The following is a 24,708-nucleotide window of genomic DNA, read 5'->3' on the forward strand; positions in this document are numbered from 1 at the left end:
TGTATGTGTGTGAGAGAGAGTGTGTGTGTGTTTCAGAGAGAGTGAGAGTGTGTGTGTGTGTTTCAGAGAGAGTGAGAGAGTGTGTGTGTATGTGTGAGAGAGAGTGTGTGTGTGTGTTTCAGAGAGAGTGAGAGAGTGTGTGTGTTTCAGAGAGAGTGAGAGAGTGTGTGTGTGTGTTTCAGAGAGAGTGAGAGAGTGTGTGTGTATGTGTGTGAGTGAGAGAGTGTGTGTGTGTTTCAGAGAGAGTGAGATAGTGTGTGTGTGTGTGTGTGATACCACAGCATGGCCCAAATGAATTAGCACAGGTCCTCATATCATTTAAATTCCTCCAAGCACAGTCCCTCCAACTCACTCTGTCAGACAGGACAAACAACAAACCTGACCCCCCCCAGACTCAGAGCCCCAGAGCCTACCGACTAATTAAACTACACTACCCACGTCTCCCCCTCCCTCCCCTGCCCGGCCCACCCACTTCAGGCATCAATTCCCCTCAGCCACACCAGTCCGGAGATAAAGCACGAGCGCGTACATTTTAAGCAGCTCGGTCCTGATTGCCTGGCAGGGGCGAGGTCAATTATTCCTCCTTGGCGAGCGGCAGTGATGAGGTCACAGTGACTCACATCAGCTCTACAGGGGATCACGTGACGCCCGGCCGACACGGCGTGAGTGTCCCTCCGTTTTGGAGCGGCGCGTTTCTGTTTTTATGGAATCTTACAGGACCTGCTGGTCAGGGGCGAGAGTGCGGGCGGAGTGTGTGTGAGTGTGTGTGTGTGTGTGTGTGTGTGTGCGGGTGGTGTGTGAGTGTGTGTGTGTGTGTGTGTGTGTGTGCGGGGAGGGGAAGGGGGGGTGCGATTGTATTCATTAACACTCCCGTCCGCCCCAAACGCTCCGAGACATGGATGGATCGCCGGGTCCCGCACTGCCCGCCCCCTCGCCTCCAAAGCCAATTTCCTCCCCCCCTATTCCACCCCCCCCCCCTCGTCTCTCTGTGCTTCCACAGGGCTCGACCACTTCAGCTGCACCCCCTCCATTAGCTCCATTAGCCCCTCTCTCTCTCGCACACTTTCTCAGTCACAGACATGCACAAAGCCCACACACAGCGGTACAGACGCACACACACACACGTAAGCACACCAGCATGCACGCACTTAGACAGCCATACAGATGCAAGCATGCACCCACACACACACGCACAGATACACACACACACACTCACACACACAGGTACACACACACACAAGTAGGCGCACACACATGCACACTAACACACACAGTCACAGAAGCAGGCACTCACACACATACAAGCAGGCACACACACTAACACACACATGCACTCACAGAAGCAGGCACACACACACACTAATGCACACTTACAGAAGCAAGCACTCGCGCATACATGCACACACACACACACACACACAAGCAGGCACACACAAACAGACACACACACACTCACACAAACAGGCACACACACACACACACACATACACAGGCACACACACTAACGCATAGGCACACACACACTAACTCTGACAGACTCTGACAGACGGATGAATGGTTGCTGTGCCGCGTGACGGATCCTCTGACTGAGTGTAAAGTGCCATTAGAGTCCGCTGCGTCGGTACGGACAGCCTGGGGCCGCTTCCTCCCTCGTATCCGACGTGAAAAATAACGCCGCTTCCATCAGACATGCAGCAAATAAACAATATTTACTTTACTCTTTTGTTAACCGCTGACTGGGAGCCGGCGGTCGGGGATGAGTGGCGTCTGGCTGTTAGCTCGCGGTAAAGCCCAGCTGCTCGCCCCAATAACAACGGGAGGTTACCGCCGGTACCCGAACGCCCACCGCTCACCGGAGCCAATCATGCGCCCCTCCCGGGGCTGACTCAGAACCCACCCCAGGAGAGGTAATCAGAGCAGGGACAGGTCTGGCCGGGTCGGGCCCAGGGGAGAGAGTGCGTACGAGGAGAAGCATGCGGATTACAACAACGCCTGATCCAACACTGCCAACTGGGGGGCAGAGATAGGGAGGAGATAGGGAGAGGGATAGAGTGAGAGCGAGAGAGTGAGAGAGGGGGAGGAAGAGTGAGAGGGAGAGAGAGAGGAAGGGTGGAGGGATAGTGAGTGAGAGAGTGACAGAGGGAGAGGGAGAGAGAACAAGAAAGTGAGGGGAAGAGAGAGAGAGAGAGGAGGGAGAGAAAGAAAGAAAGAGATGGAGAAAGAGAATGAAGGATAGAAAGAAAGAGAATGTAAGAGAGGAGAGATGGCATGGAGGAGAGAGAGAAGGGGCAAGAGAGTGTGTGTGGTGAGAGAGAGGGAGCAGGAGAGAGAGAGAGAGAGCGGTGAGAGACAGAGCAGGAGAGAGAGAGAGAGCGGTGAGAGACAGAGCAGGAGAGAGAGAGAGAGCGGTGAGAGAGGGAGCAGGAGAGAGAGAGAGAGTGGTGAGAGAGGGAGCAGGAGAGAGAGAGAGAGAGAGAGTGATGAGAGAGGGAGCAGGAGAGAGAGAGAGAGAGAGAGAGTGGTGAGAGAGGGAGCAGGAGAGAGAGAGAGAGTGGTGAGAGAGAGGGAGCAGGAGAGAGAGAGAGAGTGGTGAGAGGGAGCAGGAGAGAGAGAGAGAGTGGTGAGAGAGGGAGCAGGAGAGAGAGAGAGAGTGGTGAGAGAGAGGGAGCAGGAGAGAGAGAGAGAGAGAGTGGTGAGAGAGGGAGCAGGAGAGAGAGAGAGAGTGGTGAGAGAGGGAGCAGGAGAGAGAGAGAGAGTGGTGAGAGAGGGAGCAGGAGAGAGAGAGAGAGAGAGAGTGGTGAGAGAGGGAGCAGGAGAGAGAGAGAGAGAGTGGTGAGAGAGGGAGCAGGAGAGAGAGAGAGTGTGGTGAGAGAGGGAGCAGGAGAGAGAGAGAGAGAGTGGTGAGAGAGAGGGAGCAGGAGAGAGAGAGAGAGAGTGTGGTGAGAGAGGGAGCAGGAGAGAGAGAGAGAGAGAGTGGTGAGAGAGAGGGAGCAGGAGAGAGAGAGAGTGGTGAGAGAGGGATGGAGATTAGGGTCAGAGCGGTGACAGTGCTGAATACTGATGCAGGATGGGCTGTGACGTTTCCTTAACACGTCTCCCTCCACCACTCCCCTGTCACATGTCATTACGGCAACAGCAGCATGGCAACGGAGGAACACTCGCTCAGAACAGAAATGACATTCCCTCTGGAAATTTTCAAACAAACCGACGACATACTTGAGGAGAAAACAAAACTATACTGGCCAAACCATGAACCGCCTTTATTAAAAGGAGACAATTATTGTCAGTTGACCTCAAGGCCTCCCGTGTCATTGGAGATGAAACTAAAATGCGGTTTCAGTTACCCTGAGTCTGCTGGAAGCTACAAAAGTTCACTTTTAGGATGGGCCGGGGTCAGGGTGGGGTCAGGGCGAGGTCAGGGTGGGGTCAGGCCGAGGTCAGGCCGGGGTCAGGGCTTGGCGGCACGGCCGCAGGTCCGTCGCGGGGCGGTTTGGGGAAGCATGGTCTGTCGTGACGGCGGAGGTTTTGAGACAGCGGCAGCGATCCGCTCCCATGCGACAGGCTTGTTGTCAGCTCGGCCTGGTCCAATATTGACTCAACTCCTCTCTCATTTCCTGCCTGCCACACACCTGCAACGCACCGCGGGGGAGGGGGGGGGGGGTAACTCTCTGAGCTGTGCAAATTCTGTGGCAACATATTCACTACCGACGGGCGGAACGGCATGTGGGACGGCTCCCATCCCCTGGGACCCCCAGCTGAGCACACTTCCTGTTGAGAGTGACTGGCCTGTACGGATCGATCCGTAAAGACAGGAAGTGAAAGCGGTGGGAACCCAGCGACACAGAGCGTTTACGCTTCGACCCTGTGGGGGTAATTTAACCAGTCTTTCCCAAGTCTCTCCCTCTAAACATTCCACCTGCCATTTATCTTTCTGTACATCCTGCAGAAAAACACATCTCAAGCTAGGTGAGGTGAAACAGCTGGTAGCTAGCTGACCATTCCAGACCAGCTCCCAGATTGATATGGTTTGACCAGCTCAAGAGACCGCAGCATTAGCTGGTTGACCAGCTCATAACGAGCTAGACCAGCTTATGACCAGTTTAACCAGCTCAATTTTAAAGCTGGTCAAGCTGGTATGGCTGGATTTCACAGCAGGGTACACATCTCCTTCCGATCAAACTTCAAATTCATACCGAGCTGGATTTAGATAAGGCTGAACACCAAACACACAAATGCACAAAATGAACTGTAGGCTGAAGGTATCTCTGCATCCTTGGCAACCTGCTCCAAGGTCCTGCCATCCTGCGGAGTTTATCTGATATGAAGCCGCATACGGCACTGCTGCAATACTATTCCAAAAGCAGGAGAACAGTCCTGACATACTGACTATAGGTACCAATTCAGTAGATTCTCCCCGCTTTCTTCGTCTGCTCTTAACAATGTTTTTTTGTCTGGATATGAATATCTACAATGCAGCCTGTCAGTATTTGGACACAATTTCATTTCTGTGGCTCTGTACTCCAGCATATTGGATCTGAAATTGAACAATGAATGTGAGGCTTAGTGTCAGTCTTAACTTAAGGGCATATGCATTCATATCCAGTGATTGGGAGGAGCAGAAATTACAGTCCTTTTAATACATCCCCCCCATTTCCGGGCACCATAACATGGCGAGTTCAGTTGCTTCCTTGTTGCAGGTACAGAAAAATAACATTTTCAGTATCTATTCTTGATTCTAGGCTTTGATTGCCTTTGGAGTCTTTTATTGCGGTTTCCCAACATGAAGACCAGAGTTGTGCCAATGAAAGTCAAAAGCTGTTATGAGGTTGAGAAATAAAAAGAAAAAGAAAAAAAAACAGTCAGAGACAAAGGCCAAACGATAGGCTTACCAAAATAAACCTTTTGGTAACCTCAACACACATTTCTATGAATACACAAGCAGTGTCTGCTAAGCTCAGGACAGTTAGAATGAGACAACATAAGGGAATATACATATTGTTATTAAACAGAAAAGTAGAGAGCATAAATTCATATTGGACCACTGCACATCGCCCAACCCCGTAAATGAATAGCAAATGTGGCCAAGTAGATACCGTCATGGCACTCAAAATAAATGCGTATTAATACAAATGTCACAACTCCAATCCAGCAATGGAGAAGTGTAAAAAAAAATAAAAAAATAAAAAAAAAACAGTGCTCTGGCAGCCATTTTGATCTGGGCTCTCAATCCAAGGTGATGTTGTTTTTCAGGGACATTTCATGTCAGTCTGTTTTCACACAGCTCTTCCACGCATATGATTTCGGCGTAATTCCGGCTTCAGCTCTGAGCTGATGGCACTTCATCTCCTGCGAGGAGGGGTATCTGAGCACTCAGCCCAGGAATTAGGTTGCCAGGACGGTGAGCTCCGTTTGTGAATAATGAGACACAGACTAATATCGGGTTTGGCTGGCATATAAACTCTTAATAACTTCTGATATAAGGTTTAGGTGTGTGTGTGTGTGAGTGTGTGTGTGTGTGTCTGTTGAAACACAACTTTTTGAGAGTTAGTGCGTGTCTCTTTTTACATGTGTATGCACATCTGTGGTGTTTTGCGTGTGTGCAGTGTGTGTGTTCAGTGTGTGTGTTCATGTGTGGTGTGGTGTAGGTGTATGCACAGGGTGTGTGTGTGTGTGTGTGTGTGTGAGCATGGGGTGTGTGTGTGTGTGTGCAATGCGTGGAGTGTGTGTGTGTGTGTGTGTGTGTGTGTGAGTGAGCACGGGGTATGTGCGTGTACGTCCCCTGAGATCATAGTCAAACACAAGCAGATGTGCTGCAAAAGGAAGAAGATCTGACGAAAGCCAGGGAAAGTGTTGAGCCAGCGTCGGGGCTGGGAAGCGTTATTAAACAGGACAGGCCCTAATTAACCGGGAAAAGCCCCGCGTGGGATGAGCGGATAATGGCAGGAGCCGGAGCGTTCGCAGAGGTGGAAAACCGCACGACTCCGCCGCCGCGTTTTTAAACAGGCCTCAATTAGCGCTCTTCAAGCCCCTCAAAAAAACCCCGGAGTCAAGCGAGGGTAACAGCACCGTAAAATACGCCATCGGTTCAATCGCGCCGCATTAGCAACGCATCAAATTGCCCGGGTGTCCGATTAATCAGACGGCAGAGATCGTGCCTAGGCCACCGCACCGCATGTGGGTGCTGAGAGAAGAGCAGTGCAAAATAACACATATTTTACTCTTCTAGTGAGACTTATATCGTGTATTTCTTTTCAAACTACACAAGTAGATCGCATGCCGTTACACGACGCTCGCCAAAGCTCCCCAGCCTCTGTCCTCCCCCGCCCACCGCTGCTTTTATTGCACTGTGACCGTTCTCTCAGATTCCAACGAGAAAACGGTCTGTACAGCCACCTTGGCTTTACTAAACAGGACAAAGGGGGAACAGGACATCAAACGAAAACCTATTTGGGTGAGCAGGTACCCGGCGCTTTAATCAGACGTCGAGGGTGAGATGCGTTTCCATATCTTTGGATACCGTGTGACTGACTGGTGCCGACAGGCTTCACAGTCAGCTGGAGTCCCTGTCTGAATCCTGTTGGAGAGCAGCACAGGAAGCTCTGCCACTCTGCTGATGACTGCACCCGGTGGACGCAGGCTTACACTTGACCCTGATCGGTCTCCCTGAGGGCGGCCATTTTAATAGCAGGGACACGGCGCTAACCTCCCTGGCACCGTGAAGGCCTCTTCAGCTGCAGCTCTTATAGCAGAGAACAAGCAATTACTAGTGGAGCCTACACTCTCACCAACTGACACACACACACACACACACACATTCAATTACTTTCACGCACAGGCACGCAGACACGCACACTCAATCAATCACTTCCACAAAAGGCACCTGCAGTCACGCACAAATGGGCCTACACACATGCAGTTGAACACACACTAACACACACACACTCACTCAATCACTTTCACACATAGGCACACTAACACACACACACACACACACTCACTCAATCACTTTCACACATGCACATGCAGTCACACACAAATGGGCCGACATAAACAGTTCTCTCAAAGGGTGCTATGAAATATGAATGTGGCAGTGGACCGGTGCTTTTCCCCAGTAAAAGTGATCCCCAGATCTCCAGGGGAATGCAGGGCCTGTATATCCCCCCACAGTGGCCTTGAGCGGGGGGCTTATCCCCGGCTCTGATTCCACACGCTGGAAGGCTGGGTGGAGGTGGGGAGTGGGGCTGTCTGCGTTACCAAGATCAATACAGGGCCCCCGGGGTGTTACTGTATCTGTGGCATCTGTGTGTAAGAGAATCAGATCTAACCCGGGTCATGTTCGAAACGTGGCATAGCGTCTATTTAAACAGAAACAGTGGCGCGTTGAACGGCCTATTGCAGACCGTGGGCGGACTGACTGACGTAGGTGCCACGCTACTATGGCGTCTGAGTATGTTCTCCGGGCCTTGAAGCGTAGGCCTACATTATTGATTCGCGCTACACCCCCAACACACCCACGGGAGTAAACATTACCTGATAGCTGTTGAAAAACGTTGCGCACGGTTGGGAGGAAACATATCGTTTATTATGGCGAAATGTTTTCTGATTGAACGTGCCCCAGATCTCCAATGTCTTATCACTGTGACTCATGCATCTGGTGGAATGACTACATTTGGGGGGTGTGGGAAGGGGGGTGCTGGCAGGATCAGTGGTTGGTGGACAGCAGTATTTCCTGGTAGTGGATGGGGGGGGGGGCAGGTGTGGAGGGTTAGAGTCTATACCGCTACCCCCTCCCCTAAAACAGGGAACAGGCTCTGATGGGTTGCCATGGAGACAGCAGTGTAGGGACACTGATTGGAGCATTCCATATCTCATTTTCACCTCATTATCATTCATTTCCAAGGATTTTTTTTTTTCATACTTCCAGAGGCACAAATGCTCCTGTCTGCATAAGAAAGATGAAGAACAAACCACACGCTAGGACTCCTCACTCAGCATACTGTTAGAAGTACGGCATCTGCATTTGTAACAAGAGCAACATTTCAGTTTCCATTGTTTTCCTTCCTATTGAACACAAAAAGTACACAAATACCATTATTTGGTTTTTGTTGTTACTCTGCACTTAATTCAGCAATTAGAGCAGTTGATTACAGGGTTAACTCACCCCACCTGGTTACTTGGATCTGAACTGGGTGCTCATTTTAAAGTGAAAACAATAGCCAGCCGAACTTGCAGCTCTCCAAAACCAGGCTCGCAGACGGCTGGACGGGAGGATTCAGTTGGGCCTGTCCTCCAATCAGTGGAGAGGAACAATCAGAGCGTGTGTCCGTGCATGCTGATAGGGGCATCTCTGTGATTTTTAACCTGTCATTTTGACAAACCCCATTTGAGTCTCTAGGCCAGGGATAGGCAAGGAGAGCTTTATCTGTTTCTGGATTTCAGACCAACTTCTGCTCTTAATTTCGTAATTAGCCCAATCATTTACACGATCTGTCATCGTTAGCCACATTCCATGATATAAACAGCAGGTCATAAATGTTCTTGTCTTGTAGCATTTCGTGGCGGTCTAATTTATGAGTGAATCAATCATGTGCATGTGGCTAATTAGCTGATTGAGCCAGGGTAACTGGTGGCAGCAAAACCCTGCATACACACCAGCCCTCCAGGACTGGAGCTGCCCATCCCTGTTACAATCCTGCATACACACCAGCCCTCCAGCACCGGAGTTGCCCATCCCTGCTACATTCCTGCATACACACCAGCCATCCAGGACTAGAGTTGTCCATCCCTGCTATAATCCTGCATACACACCAGCCCTCCAGGACTAGAGTTGTCCATCCCTGCTATAATCCTGCATACACACCAGCCCTCCAGGACTAGAGTTGTCCATCCCTGCTATAATCCTGCATAAACACCAGCCCTCCAGGACTGGGGTTGCCCATCCTTGCTATAATCCTGCATAAACACCAGCCCTCCAGGACTGGGGTTGCCTATCTCTGCTCTAGTCGCTAGTCCTTGGAGACCAGTCATTAGCCAAGGACGACAGTAGGCACCATTCTCCGAGGTTTCACGGTTCTCTTGGTATGTGTCAGAGAAGGTGACATCATGGCCGCTCACTTAAACGCAACTCAGCACAAAGACCTGCGGTTCTACATTAACTTGGCGGGGGGGATCAGCATCAGCAGGGTGAGGTCAGCTGTTCAGCTCTCCCACTGGCTGCCTTCCCTGCGAGGGCCCATTCTGATAGGCCGGGGAGACAGAAGGGGGGGAAAGCTCCACTGGCCCTGTCAAACCCGGTTAGCGCACGCTGGCCTACCCGCCCGGCTCTAGAGCTCTACTCAGCCTCTGTGTGAACCACTGCACCCTGTTGTGAGACAGGAAGTGATGTCACAGATCTTTAGATTCGCCAGATTCTCTGAGATATCTTGCAGTGCAGTATAGCACCTGACAGTCCTCCAACCAACCAAAACCTGCTGTAGCTAAGAAGCAGAGAGGACAGTTCAGCATCTGGTGGGTTTACGGATCTGAGGAGCACTAGTGGAAAGCAAAGGGGCTCTGAGGGGGCAGGAGAGTGTGTGAGTGTGTGTGTGTGTGTGTGTGTGTGGTGGAAACACTGGTATATCCTCAAGCTATTGCAACACCATGCATATCTCTTCCTCATTATTTTACGAGGGTTTAGTAAATGGGGAGATTCTAGGCTTCAAGCAGCGAAGTAGTTCGAGATGAGGTGCAGCAGAAATAACATTATACACTGCAAGACACAAAAATAAGTCAGTTTTAACAAGTATCTTATTCTTACATTTAGACTTAAATAATTACACTTAAAATCTCCATTCAACTTTTTTGCTAAATAAGACAAAAAAAATTGCAAATGAAGACAGTTTGACCCATTTCAAGATTTGCCAATGGAATAAGAAAATTTAAAAGACATTTCATTACTTAAGACTAAAATACTTGTAAAGACAGTAACTTTTTATAGTGTACACTATTAATTAATGTTAACATCTACATGAATTAATGCCTATTCGTATTGGAATGAAAAAATAAATCAGTTAATTTAGTTGTTAATGGGCAGCTAATTAGAAGTATAGCCTTTGGTTTGCAAATGTATAAATATTAATGTAGCTAATGCATTAGTAGTTAACAAATACATTAACAATTGAAAAGTTAATTTCATGCTTAATTAATGTCTTTGCAAATCATTAATTCATGTTAACAACTACATTAGGTAATACCAATTCACGAGGCTTATTGTAATGTAAGCGTTTCATCTTTTCATGCGCAGGTCCTTCACCCCAGACAACCTGAGAGGAGGGTGTGAACGAGAGGGAGGGTGTGAGCGCGTCAGACCGCGGGAGATCGCTTCTCCCCCCGCGAGACTCGTTACTTAGGCGCACGTTTGCCAACAACGCACCGCAGCCGAGTCCCGGGCCAGAACAAATCCAAAGCCGGCCGCCATTTTACCTCATTCGTCTCTGAGAAAACAGAGCAGCAACCTGAAATCCAAACCAGACCGAACGTGTGATTGTTTTGGATTCAAATAGTTTTCTGTGCTCGCCTGATCTTGCTTGGTGCAACTGAGCCAACCAAGAGGACCGGAAGGCAGTGTTTGTACTTTTTGAGTGTTTTATAGGTTCCAATACCGCAGACAAGCTCAGTAAAGCATAGAAAGGCATTTGAATCAAAACAAATTATGTATTTGACCCAGGTCTGAGCCAGACAATATGCAAATGCCATCAAATGCATACATGCACCCTGACTGAAAAATTTAACCACAATTCATTCTCCATTCCTTCAGACAATAATCCATGTATTGCACAAGCACTGCATGGAATTTGCCCGCTCTGAAGTAGCCACTGTTACTTCTGTAACACTATCGATTTGACTTTAATGTGTATTTTGTTTCAATTTCTGTTTCTCATAATTGCCCATTGTTTATCTGGAGAGGAGCAAAGTGGCAGTCGGCTTTATATTTCACTTGCACTGTACTATAAATGAACACTAAAACGGAAAACGCGAAGCTCGACTGCAAGCATTCAGCATACTTTGTGCGATTTAGAACGAGAGTCAAGAGAACAAAGTCGAAAAAAAAAGTTATTTGTGCATTTTCATACAATAAATCAGGCTATACTTCTCATTAAGCCAGCATTCTCGTCCGAATAGACCTTTGAATCAGGAAACAGATTTGCTTTTCATTTCCTCGAGTCAAACAAGTGCTGCCTTGCTAATATCTTCCATCACTCATGTGGATTTCTATGCGGCTCACCCTCTCCACGTGCGTTTCCCACCCAGGAGAGACGTCCGACCCTCACACATCAAAGGCAGACCGCGCTGACACACTGAAGAGATCGGATTTCAGTCAATAACTCATTTAACTCATATCTCCTGCTCCACGGGCTGATGGGAAAATGACATTGATCAGGGGCCCAGGTTTGAGAGACTGTACCACGGCCAGAGGCAGGATGCTCCAGCACTGGGTGGGTATGCTGGGGTTCTGGGCTTGTGTGATGCTAAATGGGCCTGTTTGTTCCCCGACCTTGTGCTTCTGTGCTGTATAATGCTGGCCATAAGCGTAGGACAGCTCCAGACTGATCTGGGAGCCACTGGAGAGATGGATGGTGTTAAGAAATGTGTGTGTGTGGGTGTATGTATGAGTGTGTGAGAGAGAGACAGAGTGTGTGTGCCTGAGTATTTGTGTCTGTACATGTGTGTTTGTGTCCGCGTGTGGATGCGTTTGTGTGTGTGTGTGGGTGTGCGGCTGTGTCTGACTAAGAACGTGAGAGAGAGAGAGAGAGAGTGTGTGTGTGTGTGTGAGTACAGGGTAGGCTTATACATGTGTGTTTGTGTCTGTGTGTGCGTCTGTGTGTGTGTGTGGCTGCGTCTGACTAAGAGAACGAGAGTGTGTATGTGTGTGTTAGTGTATGCGTAGATGTGTATTTGCATGTATATCTCTGTGTGTGTATGTGTGTTTGTGCATGTGCCTGTGTCTGTGTGCGTATACGTGTGTGTATGCATGTGCTTATGTCTGTGTGCATATATGTGTGTGTGTGCATGCGTGTGCTTATGTCTGTGCGTATATGTGTGTGTATGCCTGTGTGCGTATACGTGTGTGTACGGCTGTGTGTATGTGCGTATACGCGTGTGTATGTGTATGCGTGTGTGTGTGTGTGTGTGTGTGTGTGTGCTCTCAGTGTGCCAGCTGGCAAGCCGTGCCTGAGGACATTTCTCCGAGCCCGATTCCAAAGCAGAGGTGCCAGGATGGTGAGCGAGGCTACATGTGACCAGGCACTCCGTCAACAACAGCGTGCCACACACACATACACACCACAAACACCCACACACACACATCTGTCCCTCTGTCTTTATAATCCTAGGTGGATTCACAGGAGCTCAGAGGCCATGGTCGTCCTTTAGCCTGCTGGGGGGATCAGCAGGGCCTGTTGACCTTGAGAGAAGGAGGGGCTGTGGGGGTGGAGAAGCAGGGGCTGTGGGGGTGGAGAAGGAGGGGGTGGAGAGGTGTCACTTTTCTGTGTGAAGATCATGTACGAGAGTGCTTGTGGCGCTGCCTGCCCAGGTGGCACTGCTGAAGAAAGATTTCTGCTCACGTGAGTGTGTGTGTGTGTGTGTGTGTGTGTGTGTGTGCGCATGTGTATGCGTGTGTTCCAGGCTGTGTGTGTGCAGCCTTTTCTTTCATGTACCTGTATGGCTGTGCATTTGTGAGTGTCTGTGATTGTATGTTGGTCTGTGTTTGTGTGTATTCGCGTACACGTGGCGTGTGTGAATCCGTCTAGATCTGTCACTGTGCGTTCGTCGGTCTGTGCGTATGTGCACGCGTGTGTGTGAGACAGGCTTTAAAGAGCCAGTCAGGTGGCGCGGGGGGGAGAGAGAGAGGAGCAAATGGAGATGTTGAGCGAGTGTGGGAGAGACAGATGTTGAGGGAATCGGGGGAGGGGGTAAGGTGCGCGCTAATAGACCCGGCAGCTGTTTGCGCTGACGACCCCCCCCCCCTCCGCTCTGACTGATCCGTCTCCGTGGAGTCTCCCCGGGAAGGGGCCGGGCCCCGGCCACCAGACGCAGCCCGCCGGCAGCCTTCCGCAGGGAGAAGCGCGGTACGAACAGCCGTGACCGGCTCGCAGCGCTTAGCCCGGGAGCAGACGGCCGGCACGCTGGGAGAGAATGCAACATGGCGCGTCCTGGCGATTCTGAGGTGCGTCTCGACCTCGCCCCAAAGCAGGCTGGACCACGGCCTGCCCCTACATGCAGGGGGGGTGGGCAAAGAGTTGTACGAGGAGTGATTCACTCGGATTCACTGCAAAACGCAACTGTAACGCAACTGTTTTACCAGCACTTTAGTCTTGTAATAAGATCTTTTTTTTTCTCTCAAGTACAAAATACGAGCTTGTTTTAAGTTAATGTTTGCAAATTTAACTTTTCTCATTCCTTTGGCAAATCTTGAAATGAGTCAAACTATTATATGCCATTGGCAATATTTTCATCTTATTTAGCAAAAAAGTAGTATGAATAAGATTTTAAACCTCAAGGGTGTCTCGGTGGCGCAGCCTGCAGAGCACTGACCGCATGCTCATTGTGAGCCGCGGCGTCGGCGGTTCGAATCCGACCGTCCGACAATTTGTCGCACGTCTTCCCCTCTCTGGCCCCCATTCTTCCTGTCTCTCTATACTATACTGTCCAATAAACGCTGAAAAAGGCCTAAAAAATATCAAAAAAAAAAAAAAAGATTTTAAACCTCAATAGAAGACTAAAATACTTTTTTGTTTTTGCAGTGTTTGCTCTGCACCTCCCAGACTCTCGCCCCATTACAAACCCCTAAAAAATAATACAGAAAAATAACCCTGCATATATACAGGCAGTTCAGAAGAGAGTATTTTTCCAACAACATTATGTCATTGTTTTTAAATGTCATGTTTCAAATGGAAATCCTTTTTTTATGGTAGGCAATACATCATTGCAAATGCCATTATGAAGGTAGGGAGAGTATGTGGGTCTGCCTTATCTTATGAGAAATACAATAACAGAGGCAGTGGAAATACCCCTTCCTGAAGCAACTTTTCTCAAAGATAATTCACAGAATACAGAATCTGGATCCCAGGCTAGTCTTCGTTGCCAGTTTCCATAGTCCCTTTTCATTAGCCAGCAAACATTAGCACGACAGCTAAACTGACATTCCCTAGGCCACTTTTCTTAATAAGAGTTATGATCACTATCAGGAATTGTCTACTTTCCCAGAAACCACAATGGACCAGGGGTCACAAACTCCATTCCTGGAGGGCGGCCATCTTGGCTGGTTATTCTGATTTCCTTTCCACCAGCGGCTAATTTCGGCCTTGGAAACAAGGAGTGCAGACTCTTTAGCCAATCGATGACTTTAATTAAGCACTTCAGGAACACATCAACAACACCTGCAGACACAACAGTCCTCCAGGATTTGAGTTTGAGATTTTCTCCCATGTGGTGAATGTGTACAGCCAGACTGACACGTATCTGCGTGCATTTTTATTCAGCGGGTGAACAGCTTGAACGATCTGCCGGCGCCGTGCGAAACGCACCGCTCCGGCACCGATGATTGGATGGCATATTAGATATCACTCTCCTCTTCAGTGCTTTCGCATTCTGCACAGAAAGCCTCATTACGGATCGTCTCCCGCCCGCGAGAGAGTTTTTATGCCACTCGGAGGAATCGATTCAGGAGAGGTGAGAGGAGTCACTTAGGAGCGCGGAGGTTTAGCAGAACCGTGCGAAGGGGGTGCACCAGGGACCCGAAATGGGTCCGTTAGGAGGAGGCTGTTCTCCCGTGACGGAGGTCAGACTGGGACAGAGCTACAGTTGCTGAAGGAGAAGTACTAGAAGGATGCATTGCTGGAAAGCTGCTATACAAATAAAGATATTAGAAACCAGCAATATGCTGCAAAAACCATCTGGACAAGTATTTTAGTCTTATATCTAGACTGCTCTCCCCATTGCTCGCCAAGCGTACGCGTGTCAATATTTCAGGTACCAAACAGGGGAATATTACTGTAGGTACAGTATGTCACAACATAATGAGGCTGTCAATACATCAAGCTCAATACAGCCCGGGCAAATGAACATTCCACGGCGGCTAAATTAGCGCCGGGCGCCTACGGCAACAGAAATCGGATAATATCGGACATTTAAACATCCAATAACCAAGCCAGCGCTTGTAAATAAAGGGAAGGGTGCGCACGTTCTATCGACAGCCGTGCCTGCAGTGATGAGTAATCCCCCGCTGTCTCCCCCCCCCCCACCACCACTCCCCGCCCGCTCCGTTTCATTGGGGGGAAGGGCGGGTTAATGGCAGGCCTCAGCAGGGCCCTGTGTTAACCTGTCGCCGTGCCGTTATTGTGGCTGTGCTCGAGCCTAGCGATTCAGCCCCAGGCTCAGAGCACAGCCAGCCGTATCAGAGTAAAATAACCTGCCACTAAATAAATAAGAGTGGGGGGGGGGGGCTGAATGGTGAAGCCATGAACAATAAAAGGCACGAGAGGGGGGAGGGGGATGGAGGAGGGGTGTGGAGTGTGTGCGCTTTAGCCTTCAGGGGAGTGCGGCACAAAGGCCATCGCCAACGACAGCTCCCACCCCACGCTCGCCAGAAACGCCGCCGTCTAGCCGATGCCGTTAACCCAGACTTGGCACTATCGGTCATCAAGCACAGGATCTTAATCAATTAGCTGGGCTCCTACAGACTACCCTCCGTCTCCCAACCGTGGTTTCACATGCCTCCCCCTCCTCCGCCCACAGCCTGACTCACGCGTCACTCACAGCCGCGCTGTGAGAAGGGCCGGCTCCAGTCACATTCAGCCCAGCCACAGTGCCCGTACCTTACGGGCCGACGACTACGAGGCTCCGCCTCTTCTGAAACATGATTGGCTGGAGGTGAGGGGTGGCCTAGTATCCCGATAGGCCCCAGTCAATTCGCCTGGGGACACGGCAGCTGGAATCAGGCCCTATACAATATAATATACTTCCACTTTTTGCAACCTTTGCTGCAATTATGTCATCCTGGTGAGAGAACTTGGTCGTGCACAGACCGGTAACTAAAGCTCGCTAGCTCACAAATGAGTTGAATTGCCAGCGTCATTAATAACAGCAGGTGTGTACAGGTTCCTCTGCACTAGTCGATACTTTAGCCCTCTGTGTCTTTGGTTTAAGAGGCTGGTTTGTGGACCTGGTTTTGGGCCAGTGTGTTGGTTCTGACTGGCGGTGGAGGTGATGGGTGAGAGCGTGTCGTCTGGGCAGAGATGGGGGAGAGAGGGGGGGGAGGCAGGGGCCTGTCCTGGCAGGCTTCGGGGCCCTACTTAGACACGCCTCCCCACTGAGAGACAGATGGCCCCAGGAAACGGGCCCTGCCGTAGGGTCGGCGCTGTGGAGCCAGGACAGCTGGCACAGGGGGGCATGCCAAAAACAGGCCCAGGGCATCAGCGCAGGGCCAGGGAGGGTAAGACTGGCGGGGCCCGGGGGTGGTGCACGGCCAGGTGAGGGCCACAGGTGGGGCTCCTGCAGCTGGCTGGCTCACCCGCACGGCACATGCTAAACTGTCTGCCTCAACAAGTGTCTTAGTCTTGTAATGAAACTTAAAATCTTAAGGGTTTCAGTCTTGTAATGAAACTTAAAATCTTAAGGGTTTTAGTCTTGTGATGAGACTAGAAATCTCAACAAGCTTTTAAGTCTTGTTATGAGACTTAAAATCTTAAGGGTTTTAGTCTTGCAATGGGACTTGAAATCTCAACAAGCATTTAATCTTGCTTTAGTCTTGTTATGAGACTTAAATCTTAAGTGTTTTAGTCTCACAATGAGACTTAAAATCGTGTATTTTTCTTGCAAGAAAAAAATATTAGCTTGTCTACATTTTGTTGCAGTTTGTTTGTCAAGTGAATTTGCCTTATCCCATTGGCAAAACCTGAAATGAGTCAAACTCTCTCACCTCACTGGCAATCTAATTAGATTCGATTGACCCAGAGGACAATCAGCCCTGTATTCTCGACACTGACACGCTCTTCCCCGACAGTACCTCTGAAGCAGAACCTTCTGAAAGGTCACTCTGGAGCATCACCAAATAATAATAATAATAATAATAATAATACTGCAATGAATTTAATTTCGGATGGAATTTGTAGAACTTCATTGTCAACGACTGTAGAAATTTGACCTTTGGCTACACCCATGAAACACAAAACTGCATACACACATAGAGTAAAGAATAGCGCACAATGACACAGGAAACTTGCTACTAACCAGAGCCTATGAAGCAGAGGAGGAACATCGGAGGAACATCGGAGAGGAGTATCTGGATCTAGTGATTAATTTGGAATATGAAGAGCTCTGATCCCAGGTTATCCGCGTTGGGAATAAAGAGATCTGATTCCAGCTTATCTTCGCTCGGAATATGAACGGCTCTATTCCCCGCTCATCTGCATTTCAAATACGAAGAGATCCGATTCCAGCTTATCACCGCTCCGTCCTGTTCCTGTTCCACAGACGGCCTTTTCAGCTGCGAGATTCTCCACAGCCCAAACAAACTCGCACAAACAAACAAACAAAAGGAACTTTGGAGCGTCTCATATTCAGTTAAATTGGATATTGCCTTCAGATTAGTTTGTGAGTACACACAGCTGTGGGTGGAAGAACACAGAATTTCTGTCTCTCATCAGAAGAAAGGGATGCTGAACATTTCCTGATTTACTTTTTCCTGGTAACACGACAGGCAGTGGCAGCTGGGCTGCAGCTTATGTTCTGAATGGCCAACAGTGAGTAAATAGAGATTTCTGAACCCGCCTCTCTCATTGAGGTCAATTCCAACACACTGCCTGTGGAAAAACTAAGTCGCAGATACTGACAATAATCTCTCAAATAAGGGCTCAAACCATTAAAAGATGACAACACGCGCTCTGCCCCAAAACATGTGCATCAAACAAAAGCTTACTGTGGGATCCGAAACCATGAAAAGATGTTATCAGTGAGATTAGAGCTCCTGCACTACCACTGAAGCCATATCCGTCCTGCTGCAGTTACACACACCGGACACCAGATGGCGATCTCACCAGCAGAGGCGCTAACGGTGCATTCTGCCTCCCGATGCCTGCACTCCAGACCTGGGTCAATTACATAACTGTTTCGGATTCAAATACTTTTCTGTGCTCGATTGACCTTGTCTGGTGCAACCGAGCCAACCGAGAGGACCAGATGGCTGGGTTCTGTACTTTTCGAGAGTATTTCATAGGTTGCAGTACACCAGACAAGCCCAGAAAAGCGTAAAGTATTTGAATCCAAAGCGTTTGACCCAGGTCTGCCGTGCTAGGCAACCCCCTCGAGAAAACTCAAGCGGTGTAGAAATTACACGAACGCGGCTCGTCGCCTGGCGGGGGGTGCCAGGAGGGCCTATCCGCGCTCTCCTGCGGCAGCCGGCGTTTCCACACGACGCCGCGAGTCGCCACGGCAAGGCGGTCATGTGGGCGAGGCGTTTCGCCGCCCGGCGCCTCAGAATCCCGCCGGAGGCCCCCGGAGATGAGATTCACGGGCGCTGTCAGAGAGGCGGGTAAGGGGAGCGAATCGCAGGCGGCGAAAAGCAGTCTAAAACGCACGCGGTAAAAAACGCGTTCTCGCAACGCACTCGCAACGCGCTCGCACGACACCCACCTAATGCTCGCTCGCGGCTGATAAAAAATTTTAAAAAAAATCTCAACTGACGGTAAAGGAGGGAAGGAGGGCAAGTTAGTCGGTGGCAGCTGTATGAGACCGTTGCCGTGGCAACAGTCAGGACCCCCGCGCTGCGTGTCTGACCCACCTCGTGGGCCGTCTGTCTGCATGGCTGTGCATAACTCACTTGTCAGTCTACCAACCGATAGGTGTTATGTGGTACACTTTGATTTGTGAGAAGAACGCCCAACTTCTTTGAAGAGTGCTTTTCTAATAAACCAATGGCTAGACACTCCTTCAGACCCGTCATGATTTCCTGCTGGAGGGAATTCCGATTGGAGGGAGAAATTCAATCCAACTCAACCACTCTGGCAGTTCTGCCACAGCGCTGTCAAAAACTTTCTAGAACTAACTACACTGCTGGATCTTTTGTGAAAGTCGCACAGGCTGCGATTTTCCCAATCCTGATGCCGTAGACCTCTTATCCAAAAATGGCCAATGTGGGTGCAGCTTCTGCACCAGAAATAAGACACCTAATTCAACTAACATGGTCTTCATTTAAGACCTTGATAAGTAGAATCAGTCTTAGCACTGGGCTGACAAAAACCTACACCCACATCGACCCTTTTAGGATAAGACTGCACCCTTGCCCTAGAGACGACTCCAGCGAACACAAAATGTTCTCACAATGTTACTGGTAATGTCTTTTCATTGTTATAACGTCGGCACAACGCGGCAGCAACGCTGCGAGAACGTTCCTCCGCCCGGTACTCACTGATCTCCAGCTGCCGTTGGATCCTGCCCTTGCACCGCTCCCTGTAGTCGGACTGCGTGGCGTTGTACTCTGACATCACCTCCACAAACTTACGGGACAGGGTGGAATGCTAGGGAGGAGAAGGGGAGGGGGAGAGGGCTCCATTAGGGCTGTCTCTGTGCCAGTAATAAAGTTCCAAATCCACTGGAACAAGGCGAAAAATTTCCCAAGACATCGGATTCAAATAAAATATAAATGAGTGAATGGAACTCATCATAACAGAGGAACTGAACAGAATTAGGCTTGGAGCATGACTACCAGATGCGCAGTTGTTCATCAGAAATTTAATTTCATGTCTAGTCAAATGTTCATATCAAATGCTGAAAAATACATATCCATGTAAGCTTAAACAGAGAATAGTTTGGATGGCATTGCCAAAATACGCTCATTCGCCATAGAGGGGCCTGGTTGAAGAATGGACCATCTCTGCTCTGGATGAAATGGGCCTCTTCACCTGTGTCTTGCGTATCCTCAGGTCTGCAGAAGGCCTGTTCAAGCCCTCCTCATGCTCAATAGACTGCTCGATACCTGCAGAGACAGAGACACAACATTAGCCTCCTGACTGTAGCCAAATGTAGAACGCACAATGCAATTGTAATTACATCTGTAAGCTGGGCACTTAGATGTTAAAAAGCATGGAGGAGGCAGACAGTATCTACATGTCCTGATGTATACCTGTAAAAAAATTCAATCAGTTAAGTCTGTACATTGGGGATGTACAGCAATAGAAAGCTATGAATCAACTTCAATGTGAAGCTATGGAGTGAGTCTCCTCAGACATCAGTATGAAACAAAGCCAGCTACAGACTGTGCGGCTGTTAACGGCGCAGTTTCTCCCCCGACTAGTACAGCGGCGGTCTGACAGGAGTAATTCACGCGGCCCGGCGCATTAGAAGAGGGTCAGCCACTTAGTTCTCCCAAGAGGAACTTAGCCAGAGGCCCTTCTCATTCCGGATTTCTACAAAGAACACTGTCCCAGCCAATCGGGTGTGGCGTTGAGTGCCACGGCAACAAGGTGCCCACGGCAGGCACTGTGCTCTACAGAATTCCAGGCAGGGAACACTGCACTGAAGACATCCTATTTCACTTAGCTGCAGATTAATTAAGAGAGAGAGTCTTAGTGATGTCTTGATTCTAGCTGTCTGTTAAGACAGCGGCTTCTTCGGGCCGCTGGAAGGACTTCCTGTCTGAGGGAATGAGTTCACAGAAATCAGAAGATATTTGTCCAAATGTTTCTTTCTTCCCCCTTCTCCATCTCTATATTCTCAAACACATACACTCAGTGTGTTCAAGACTGTGTCTGCATATGTGTTCCTGTGTATATATGCAAGTGGCGTGTGTGTGCGTATGTGTGTGCATATGTGCATGCGTATGCGTGTGAGTGTTTACGAGTACACGTGGATACATGTGTGTGCATGTCTGTGTGTGCGCGTGTATGTGTTTGTGTGTGTATGCATACGCATGGGTGTATGTATGCATACGTTTGTGTGTGTATCTATGTATGTACGTGCCCGCATGTGTGTGTGCCTGGGGGGTGTATGCGCACATGTGTGTGCATGTGTGGGGTATGTTTGCGTGTGTGTGTGTGTGTGTGTGTGGGGTATGCTTGCGTGTGTGTGTGTGTGTGTGGGGTATGTTTGCGCGTGTGTGTGTGAGGTATGTTTGCGCGCGCGTGTGTGTGTGGGGTATGTTTGTGCGCGCGTGTGTGTGTGTGGGGTATGTTTGCACGTGTGTGTGTGTGGGGTATGTTTGCGCGCGTGTGTGTATTTTAATGCTTTATTGGCAAGAGCAGACCCTCTCACCCGCGGTCTTACTGTGCGGTTCTGAGGAAAGACTGAGCGCTCCCTGGGACAAAGGAAAAATGAAACAGCGGCATCAATGCCATCAACCACAGACTTATTCCTCCCCAGACATCAGAGTCTGGTGCTGTGAAGGTCGCTCTGATGCTAAAGCCCAGTTCAAATCGAATCTGTGAGCAGAGACAAGACTCGACTACTAACATTCAGACATTCCTTGCATCACACTGGTAGCACTAAACATGAATGTGCTTTTATAGCCATTCACAGTTAAATGCAAAAGTATTGGGACAGTTGCCAAATTGGATGATTTTCCACTACTAATTACTTCTTGAAAAGAAAAGCCTATGAGGCCAAATTCACAATGTCTACATTAATTTCATGCATTTTTTTTTTTTAACTACATTACAAAATGTCATTCAATGAGTCAAGTCCACCAATTCCATGTCAGCATACGTGTTGGAACAAAAAATGACCGTCACTTGATTACATTTTCACAGGTTTACCACATTGGTTTACTTATTTATAAATTGTAAAAGTTGTGAGTGTTAGAGCGTGGGTTATATCCTCTGACTTTATAAGAGGGCCAGTGAATGGAGTGTGGACAAGAAAACTACTTTGAGAAAGAAAAGGAAACATTAATTCGAGCCATTGCAGAATCTTTGTGTATTTAAGTCAACAGGTGGTTATGGACAGGTGGAAGTGTGGAGAAAAAGAAGTATTGCTCTGGACCCTCAGAATAACTTCATCTGTCAAACTGCCTGTCGGTGCAGGCAGTGTCAGGGCCTGGGCCCGTCAGGCTGAATCTGGAACCGGTTCAAAGGTCTTCATCGATGATGTAAACAGCGATAGCAGCAACACAATGGCTGAAGTGCAGAAACATATTTTTCCACCAGTGTCAGAAATTCCGCTGAACTCCTTGGACGGAAGTTTGGAAGGAAGACAACTACTCACAACGTACAGCGAACTTCACTGAGGCGCTTTTGAGGAAGAAAAGGTGGAAGTACTTGACATGGCCCAGTCAGCCACCGGATTTAAACTCCATTGATGTCGCTTTTTTTCCACTTGCTGAAAAGGACACTGAAGTCCAAAGCACCAGCAAACACACAAAACTGAAAGAGAAGCTTGACAGAGCATCTCAAAGGATCACAATATGAACCCTGTGATGCTGTGAAGGCTGGCAGGCTCAATGCACTCATCAAATGTAAGGTGTTTGTCACTAAATATTGACCTTGCTTGTCATTAGATGTGCCAAAACTTGCTTAGTCCAAAATTACTTATGCTGACTTGAAATAGGGGGGACTTGACTCAACAAATTAAATAATTTAAAGTAAATTATATGTAAAACAAGTCATGAAATAAATGCAGACATTGTGGATTTTGCCTCATATAGCACACACACACACACCCACACACACACACACACACACACACACGAGCAGAACATCTGTATTAACAGACAGGAATAGTGCTCCAGTGTTATAAACATCTGAAGAACACTGCACCCTGCTCCTCTCACGATGATAGCTTCTCTGGCTGACATAGTGTGAAAAATTCCAAAGATAAATTATGCAGTCTATTCCCTGTCCTCTCACTATTAGACAGACTGCCTCCCTCCCTCACTGTCTCTCTCTCTCTCCATCTCTCTCAGTCTCTCACTCTGTCTCTCTCTCTCTCCGTCTCTGTGCCTTTCCCTCACTGTGTCTCTCTCTCCGTCTCTCTGTCTCAGTCAGTCTGAAATTCAAAATGCTTTATTGCCATGAAATACATTAGTATATATTGCCAAAGTGTACATACAGAAACACGAATAGGAATAAGAATACAAACAACATGAAATACAAACATTGTGCTAATGATAACGATAGTCGCTTTCTCTTTCTCTCTCCCTCTCTTTCTCTCACAAAGGCACAAACTTGTCAATCTCTGAGTCTATTCATACAACAACTGGGTGATCGATCGGGTTTATTTGAACACAACCACACTCGATCGCCTTTGGGCCGAACAACACCACTTTAATGCTAGCACGCTATAAAGGGGTGACTTACTCTTTAACTTGGAGCGGACTTTATTGGCCAGTTTCTTGATGTCTGTCATCAGCTGTTCTAGCTCCGCCTTCGTTTCTGTTAGGGAGAACATAAAGGGTTAGAGAACTGCATGTGTGGCTTATTTTCCTTCCCCTCTTTATAGAAAGACAGACCATTATACATTTCGACATACACATCAATACGCAGTAGACTGCAAGCACACCTGCGACCTCTTCCGCTCCAGACTTGCTCATCTGTTTAATACAATTCACGGACCCCCCTCCCTCCCATTCCCACCCCCTCCAGCACTATACACTGTTAATAGAGAGCAAAGGTGCTGGAATCGCATTAAGCGGGAGTTTACATTTGAATGCGATACGCCATAAATGTGTCACATCTCTGATCGTTGAACCCTGTGAAAACTGAACCAGATGCTGTAGCTCCCAAGCAAAAGGGCTGGAGAATAACTCGTTTCGCCTTCTTCATGCATGAACGCAGAACAAACACGCGTGTGTGCGCACACACACACACACACACAGAAAATACGGTACCTCGGGGCAATTCAGCAGAGTATGGCATATTGTGTGACGTTGGCTCAGAGGTTAGGCTAAACAAGATAGGACTGAAGCGCAGTCCCCCACCCATCCAATCACACTGCAAAAAAAGTACATCTTAACAAGTGATGTAGTCATGAAACGAGACTGATATTTAGTTGTGTAACGAGACAAATATCATAAAATATTAGCCGGTTTGCTTGACAAATTACATTTTCTTACTCCATTGGCAAATCTTGCAATGAATCCAACTGTCTCACCTCCTTGGCAATCTGTTTTTCTTACTTAGCAAAGTAATAAATAAGATTAATATAAGACTAAAATACTTGTTCAGATATTTATTTCTATATCATTTACATATTATTTTGCAGTGCAACTGTGGGTGGGGGGAAGGGGGGGATTCTTCTGCCATTAAATAAGGGTTAATAAATAAATTTAGTTCAAAGTCACATTTAGGGCATTTGAATATGGATTAATCTCTAAAATGTATTAATCTCTAATATTATCTCTATTATATGATTTCAACTCTAGCTCCAGCCTGCTTGTCACGTTTCATGTTTGTCACGTCATGTTTCATGTTTAGTCATTGTCTTAGTTACGTTATTGCCATGTCACTTATTATGTTAGTGTAGTCTCGCCATGTTGTTATGCTTTATTTCTTGTTACATTTAATTTTCATGTCATGTTACGTTTCTATGATTTAATCGTTAGTCTTGTCTTGTCACGTTATGTAGTTTATTCATGTCACAGTTGCAAACTTGTTATGTCACGATTTATGTTTGTTTCATGTTATGTGGTTCTGTTCATTGTTTAGCATACACCTTTTTGTGTCTTTGCATTCCTGCTTTCTC

At 48.2% G+C, this 24,708-nt stretch overlaps 1 protein-coding gene across 1 annotated transcript in view; it reads right to left on the minus strand.

Moving 5' to 3' along the window:
• Nucleotides 1-24,708, minus strand: part of LOC133133752 (syntaxin-1A) — a 112,757-nt gene that overhangs the window by 19,262 nt on the left and 68,787 nt on the right. The window contains exons 4-6 of the mRNA XM_061249932.1: nucleotides 23,325-23,399; nucleotides 19,938-20,011; nucleotides 19,445-19,553 (exon numbers count right to left, since the gene is read on the minus strand). Of these exons, the coding sequence (XP_061105916.1) occupies nucleotides 19,445-19,553; nucleotides 19,938-20,011; nucleotides 23,325-23,399 (258 nt within the window). The remainder of the gene's footprint in view (nucleotides 1-19,444; nucleotides 19,554-19,937; nucleotides 20,012-23,324; nucleotides 23,400-24,708) is intronic.

The sequence above is a fragment of the Conger conger genome, chromosome 7 (assembly GCF_963514075.1).
Source record: "Conger conger chromosome 7, fConCon1.1, whole genome shotgun sequence".
Classification (NCBI taxonomy): domain Eukaryota; kingdom Metazoa; phylum Chordata; class Actinopteri; order Anguilliformes; family Congridae; genus Conger; species Conger conger.